At 35.4% G+C, this 7956-nt stretch overlaps 1 protein-coding gene across 1 annotated transcript in view; it reads left to right on the top strand.

Moving 5' to 3' along the window:
- Positions 1 to 601: 601 nt before the first annotated feature.
- The window catches only part of LOC106471436 (glutamate receptor ionotropic, NMDA 2B-like), a gene marked incomplete at its 3' end in the record, with an annotated part of 16339 nt that continues 8984 nt past the window's right edge, over positions 602 to 7956 (top strand). The window contains exons 1-3 of the mRNA XM_013932038.2: positions 602 to 668; positions 4937 to 5510; positions 7142 to 7323. Of these exons, the coding sequence (XP_013787492.1) occupies positions 5037 to 5510; positions 7142 to 7323 (656 nt within the window). The remainder of the gene's footprint in view (positions 669 to 4936; positions 5511 to 7141; positions 7324 to 7956) is intronic.

The raw sequence follows: 7956 nt of genomic DNA on the forward strand, positions 1-7956 counted from the left end.
CTGGTATATATATAAGAGGGGAAAACGTGACGCGAAAAAGGATTGTAATGTGTGTGTAGATAGTGAGTAATTGATCTGCGGTCAGTGTATTATTGACGTTCGTTGCTATAGCCCTTGTTTAGCGTGATTGTTGAAGTTCAGTGTATCGGTTAAGTTATATTCGGAAAGAATAAACCAGTTTTATTAAGTAAAGACTTGTGTCGTTAAAGTTTCGTTGAAACGAAGTTACGGAAAATTAATTAACACACGGAGACGTAACAGTATTTACTAAAAAAAACGTACTTAAAAAGTTCCTAGAATAAACAGTAAAGAAAATCCATAAATCTTACATCATTTATTTAAAAAATTTCGTACAAAAAATTCCACAATATTCATGAAAAATCCTAGTTGAATAATCATACAGTACATTTTTTTCAGATCAATTAACTCGCATAATTTGATGATTTCGATCCCATATATAAACGATTTTTTTATTTTTTTACTGTCTAAGTTGAATCTGCTCCATGTACGCGTACACTTTGCGACTCGTCAGTGAGAGTAAACATCCCCAAAATAGATCAACCTATTTATTCCAATTGTTACAGCCATAAGTGAAGGTCCCCCCATCAGGAGAACACAACCGTTATGGAGACGATTCTCAGGGATAACAATACATGTTACTTCCCAAGGTTAGTACATCCCTCATTTTGTGCCTGTTTTTTTTCCATCTACTTGTTATTAATAAGATACAAGGAATTCTGAAAATAAGGGCCCCGTCTTTCTACCATTTCATATAATGTGCATGTTTCTTAGCTTCGACTCTACAACAGTTTTCTATTCTTGACCGTTTGATTACCAGCACCTACAGTTACACTCTGAGCACCAGAAACTGCCCATGATAACCAAGTTTACTTGATAACTTGAGGGTCATACTGATGACGAGTACACTAGAACTAACTCCTGTTTTAAACATTCTAGCTGTACCTCCATCGAGGTATTTTTTGCTGTGTAGCTTTGAACTGACGACGTTTTGATAAATATATTCTAAACCATGACCTCGCCTCGGTGGTTCAGCGGTGAAACTGGGTGAGTTTCACGCTAAAAATCGGATACCTTGGATGAGCATAATACAAATAGCCCATTATGTAGCTTTGTGCTTAACAACGAACAAAGGTTAAATAACGAAGAGACTAAACATTAGAAGAAAAATCTACAAAGGACTACTAACACAAAACAGTCTCAATACGGGACTACTAACATAAAACAGTCTCAACATGAGACTAATAACAAACAACGGTCTCAACACTAATTCAATAGTATACCACTAAATGGTTACCGTTGTTGTTGTTGTGTAATTAACTACTAAACACTGTTTCGATATGATATCACTAAATGGTTACTGTTGTTGTTGTGCAGTTAACTACAAGACAGCTTTACTGCCAGATTAAAGTACATTTAATATTGATGTAAATTCGAGGGAATTGTTAATAAGAATTGCTATAATAATAATAATAATAAAAACTCCAACAAAGTGGTTCTCACACCATTTGGATACGAGTTTTGTGTTTATTGCATAGTTACTGTATACTTCATTCCCTAATCCCGAAGTGCTGACAATAGGAAACCAGTGAAACCTTACTACCCACCATCCACGCTAAGGGATTGACTGTCACCTTTATAATGCAACCAGAACTTGAAGTGTGTGGAATGTGTAGATTCGAACACAGCTAGGCTATCTGTATTACCGACCTACAACGTTTATCATGATCAGTGTTTCAGTTGGTTAAAACCTTAGTTTTATTTTTAAAATTCTGTGTTTCACGTGAAGCACTTTAGAATGCTAAAACACTATTTAATTATTCATTTTCAACGTCAAATAACATTAGCATTATTATAAAAAAAGGCACTATACTTCCCTATAACGTGAAGTAAACTAATTAGCACACTTTAATTCTTGTTGTAATAAATGTTAGCTGCAAGAAGAAAAACAGTAAAATGTTCAAGTATTTGATAGACAAATTGACCAAAATGATTCAATTCGTTGCACGTATTCAGCTTTGGAAACGTTTTTAAAGAATACTGAAATGCAATTTAAAACAAAATTGGACCGTCAGAGAACTTTTAAACATTTTTTCCACACTGTAATATGAAAATAAATGTAAGTAATGAGACACAGGCATTTATTGGCAGCTTGAGTTTGTTTTTGTTTTTCAAAGTTTGCAGAACATCTAGAGAGTTGATACCATATCTTGATACATCAAGATCATTTAGTAAAAAGAAAATACCAAACCCAATCCACTTAATGATGACGAAAGTACTTGAATACTTTGACTACCAGCTGTACGAGTTACCTTTTGTTGATAGGCCTATTTTCACGGTAGACGTTAACTCAATATTTTTACTTACGTGCTAGCTACTGTACTGTTTTCTAGCTTAAGAAACATACAATAGTATTGTGATCAGTTTTGTTATTTCTAACTTCAAAAACAACAACATCATGATCAGCTCTACTGTATAACTTCAAAACAAACAAACTGTTGCGCATCTGCTTGTTTGTTTGTTTCCGGTAGAAATTCTTTCCGAAGAACTTCAGCGATACAAGTCTTTTCTTGATTAAGCCAGTCTATTCTTTCTCGATACAAACTTAGTACACGGTAATTCCACAGCCAGTACGTTCCTCGTTACTTTAACTTAACAACTTTATAATACACGCTATAAATCACAGCGGTTCACAATCTCGATAATTTTGCTCTCTACGAGTGCAAAACACAAACTAGCTCGAAACAGAATCGTAAATTACCCGGAACTCAAAGTAACTTCTCATACTTTTGCGTCAGCGAGTCACATGACCACTGTGACGCCACGTTTCTAGAACTATCCTGTACTTTGGCGAATGCTCTAGTAATTACTAGATATAGGGTAGGCTGGTATATAAAAGAGGGGAATGTAATGTGTGTGTAGACAGTGAGTAATTGATCTGCAGTCAGAAGTATTATTGAGCACGTTCGTCGTTATAGCGTTTGTTTAGCGCGATTGTTGAAGTTGAGTGTATCGGTAAAGTTGTATTCGGAAAGAATAAACCAGTTTTTATTAAGAACTTGTGTCGCTTAAGTTTCGTCGGAACGAAGTTACGGAAAATCAATTAACAAACGGAGACGTAACAATACATTCATACATTTCTCCGCCAGGCTTATATACTAACAAAGAGGGGTCTCGAAAACACGCGAAGTTCCCTGATAGTTCGAGAAACTCGGACACGCATGTGCCAGCAGCGTCACGTGACTTCTGCTGTCGCAACAAAACAATATTTTCACTGTAAAGCTGTTCACGATGATAAGTAAAACATAGTCTTTTTTCAAGAGTTCACAACGAACTAGGCTACGTGTATTATCTTATGTTTAAATGAATAACAACTACTAGAACCACTGCGGTGTTATTTCGTAAAACATTGTTATTAACTATATTTTTACCTTCCTCCCCGGAGAGGGGGCGAGGGTATTGCAACTGGGTCTTTTGTGTGTGTGTGTGTGTTTCCGCGCGCATATCTTGAAAAGTAACAGACTGGTGTATACGAAAACGTAAGGTGAGAAGTCAGTATGGGACAGTCCTCCCCAAATAAGGTCCGGATCCGGATCATTTTGAAGCTTTTTTTTAATATAATGGGGAGATTAGGCATTTTCGCAGTTTTGAGTTAATAACTCTGTAATGTGTGATCGGATTTGTACCATATTTCATGGGCATTAACTGATTAAATTCGAGTCTCCTCATAACATAATGTTGCGTCAGCGAGGTCACGTGACTAGTGTCACGCCCCCTGCTTTCTGGAAATATCTTGTACCTTCGTGAATTGTCGGGAGATTACTAGATATAGGGTAGACTGGTATATATAAGAGGGTGACGGCGTGACGCGATAATGTGTGTATAGGTAGTGAGTAATTGATCTGCAGTGAGAAAGTATTGTTGAAGTTAACTTTCGTTATAGCGTTTGTTTTAGCGCGAATGTTGAAATCAAGTGTATCGTGAAGTTATATTCAGAAAAAATAAACCAGTTTTACTAAGTAAGGACTTGTGTCGTTAAAGTTTCGTCGGAACGAAGTTACGGAAAGTTAATTAACAAACGGAGACGTAACAATAAGAAAAAAAAATGATCCAGATCGTTGATCATTCTATTCTGAAACAGTGAGAAGAAATTTGACGTTATCCAATATAAACGCATACAATCTTGAAATTGTTAATTATACAATTTAGCTGTTTGCTAGGTGAAACTGCTAACCATGATGATGTAATAATTGAGAAGCTTTGTCTAATGTCTAGAAATAAGGTAGGTTATTTATAAGTACGAGTTAATATTGAGCATTCACTGAATGAGGATTTAATAAGCAGTGAATAACTATTTAGTAAGTTTAAGTCAATTTCAGACAAGTTGTTCACAGTTTAGTGTTAGAAGTGAGATTTATCATATTTATTCAGTTACCTCGAACGATTAGCGAAAAAGTTTTCTAAGTAAGTTTATTTGCGAGTTAGGCTTACCTACCTTTAGCTCTCGGGATTCCTGGTGAGACGTTGTTTGTGCACTCAGGCCTACAACTTCAAGTGAAAGTAGCCTGTAACAAACGGTAAGGAAGAAATAAACTAATTCGTTATTGTTACGTGGAGTGGATTTCGCATTATTTTTATCAAATAATCTAAAAGAAAACGCTCAAAGACAATATGTTATAACAACATATAGTCAAACCAATAAAATTGAAGATTACGTTCTCAATTAGATATAACTGGTTGACTTCTAATACTATTTTCAGTAATTTCTCTTCGCAAACCTTAATGGGGTAGTGTCTCAACGGCTCAGGTGTGCAACTCAACTAACAAGAAAGTCGTTACACAAAACTTTCATTACGTTTTTGAGTATAAACCAGTTTACATATTAAAATAACAACAATAATTTTTTATTTTCTTTCAGATGATTGTTAATACTTGTTAAAGGAGGAGCAGGAACTACAAGTAACTTTCGTCAATCTTATAGAGTTTAAATAATGGACAACTGAACGTATTTTTCCAGGATGAAACTCTCGGTTTTTCTTACATGCCTGGCTTGCTTTCTGGCTGGAGTTTGGGCTGCATTTCGTTATCCAGCGTTTGAAGAACCCGCCCGAAATTCTTCAAAAACACAAATCACATTTGGTGTAATACTTCCCAATACCCTGCTTATCACAGTGGCAAGGTCTTACTTGAAAACACTCACCGAATCTGTAGAAACTTTTACACTTAGTAGGCACGTTAAATATCATTTTAAAAACCACTACAAAATATCTTCACCTTTTGGAGCATCAATGTCTTTGAACCCAAGTCCTACAGAAATATTAGACGTGTTATGCAACAAGGTGGTGAAACGAAATGTCGTTGCTATTCTTTACTTCACTAACTCGAACATATTTGGCAGCAATGCTGCATCTGTGCAATATTTGTTACAACTCACAGCTTACTTGGGGATTCCTGTGATAGCATGGAATGCTGACAATATTGGCGTTGAGCAGGTAAGAAAAATACAACATGACGTTCTGCAGTAAGAAGTATATATATGAAATAATAATTTTAAAACGATACTTCTATAAAAGATCTATTTACATATCAAAACAATACAACATTAAAATCTTACAAAATAAATAATTATTAAAAACACGAACTTGCCCTAAAAGACTGCATATGTTTCGGTGTATATATGACACCATCTTAAGTAGTAACAGTAGAAGTAAGATTGGACTTATATACCTACATAATTATTTGCATATTAAAACGCCATCTACACTCAAACTATCCAGAGTTAAAACACGTCTGCCCAGTACTTTATTACTTCCATATCTGGATCAGCTTCTTTATTTAACATAATATCTTTTTTGTTTCTTCCATTTCAACAGTTTCTCTTATATTCAGTTATATTTTAAATTCTACCTGTTTCATTAACAGTAAGTTCCAGTAATTATTATGTAAGTCCCCCACCTTACTTCTACCGTTATTCCTGAAGATGGTGTCATACGATACCGAAACATATGTAGAGCCTTTTAGGGCAAGTCCTTGTTTTTAATAATTATTTATTGTGTAAGATTTTAACGTTGTGTTACTTTTAATTGTAAATTTAAGTATGTATGACATTATATCGTGTATTGTTGAATCATATAGTTACGACGCGGCACGATATTGTGTGTTGTTTAAACAGATAGACACAACACGATACTCTGTGTTGTTTAAACAGGTAGATCCGACCGATATTGTGTGTTGTTTAAACAGATAGACACGATACTGTGTATTGTTTAAACAGATAGACACGACACGATACTGTGTGTTGTTTAAACAGGTAGATCCGACACGATATTGTGTGTTGTTTCAACAGGTAGATCCGAAACGATATTGTGTGTTGTTTAAACAGATAGACACAACACGATATTGTGTGTTGCTTAAACAGATAGACACGACACGATACTGTGTGTTGTTTAAACAGGTAGATCTGACACGATGTTGTATGTTGTTTAAACAGGTAGATCCGACACGATACTAAGTGTTGTTTAGACAGGTAGATCCGACACGATGTTGTATGTTGTTTAAACAAGTAGATCCGACACGATGTTATGTATTGTTTAAACAGGTAGATCCGACACGATATTATATGTTGTTTAAACAGGTAGATCCAACACGATAGTACGTGTTGTTTAAACAGGTAGATCCGACACGGTGCTACGTGTTATTTAAACAGGTAGATCCGACACAATGTTATATGTTGTTTAAACAGGTAGATCCGACACGATATTGTATGTTGTTTAAACAGGTAGATCCGACACGATGTTATGTATTGTTTAAACAGGTAGATCCGACACGATAGTACAAAGTTGTTTAAACAGGTAGATCCGACACGATAGTACGTGTTATTTAAACAGGTAGATCCGACACGATAGTACAAGTTGTTTAAACAAGTAGATCCGACACGATACTACGTGTTGTTTAAACAGGTAGATCCGACACGATACTGTGTGTTGTTTAAACAAGTAGATCCGACACGATACTACGTGTTGTTTAAACAGGTAGATCCGACACGATACTACGTGTTATTTAAACAGGTAGATCCGACACGATACTGCGTGTTGTTTAAAGATAAAGATTACTCGTCTTCCAGCGAGTCTCAGAGTCGAGAATTCTTCAGCTTGCTCCGTCAATGGAACACCAGGCGGCTGCCATGTTGGGACTCCTGAGGAGGTATTTCTGGCACCAATTCTCCATCGTTACCACTCTTATAGGTGGACACGATGACTTTATACGTGCCGTCAGAGATCTCGTTCTGGAGAGTACAGAATTTAGGTAAGTACGTCAAAGAAAACATTCAAAGATATCGAAATCTCTTTTATTCACACTATTTTCCACTTTCCCAAGATGTAAAATGTTGTATTAGTTTAGAAATAATTGTTTCTTCTAATATTGAAACGTTTTATTAAGAGTAAAGAAAATGGTTGTAAGCAATATGAGGATGTTGTATTAATAGCTTGTTAATAGTCTGATAAATACCAGGAGACTCAACACATACATTTGTTAACATTGACTGTCTTGTTAACAGTTTGGTAAACACCAATGTACTCAACACACATCTTTTTACATTGACTTTTTGATAAACTCTGGTATATTCAATTCACGTCTGTTTACAAGTATTGTTTTGTCAATAGCTTCGTAAACTCGACACAGATCTGTCCACATTGATTGTTTTATTAACAGTTTGGTACAGACAGGTAAACTTAACACATACCTGTTAACAGCCCTCTTTTGTCAACAGCATGGTAGACTCAACACACGCCTATTAACATTGACATTTTTGTTAACAGCTTGATAAAGATTGGTGAACTCAACACAAATGTGTTAGTATTGACTGTTTTGTTAACACCTTGGTAAAGGCTGGAGACGGCTTGAGTGGGTAATGAAGAAAAACTTTAATATAAGTTT

Source organism: Limulus polyphemus, unplaced genomic scaffold (genome assembly GCF_000517525.1).
Source record: "Limulus polyphemus unplaced genomic scaffold, Limulus_polyphemus-2.1.2 Scaffold4624, whole genome shotgun sequence".
Lineage (NCBI taxonomy): Eukaryota > Metazoa > Arthropoda > Merostomata > Xiphosura > Limulidae > Limulus > Limulus polyphemus.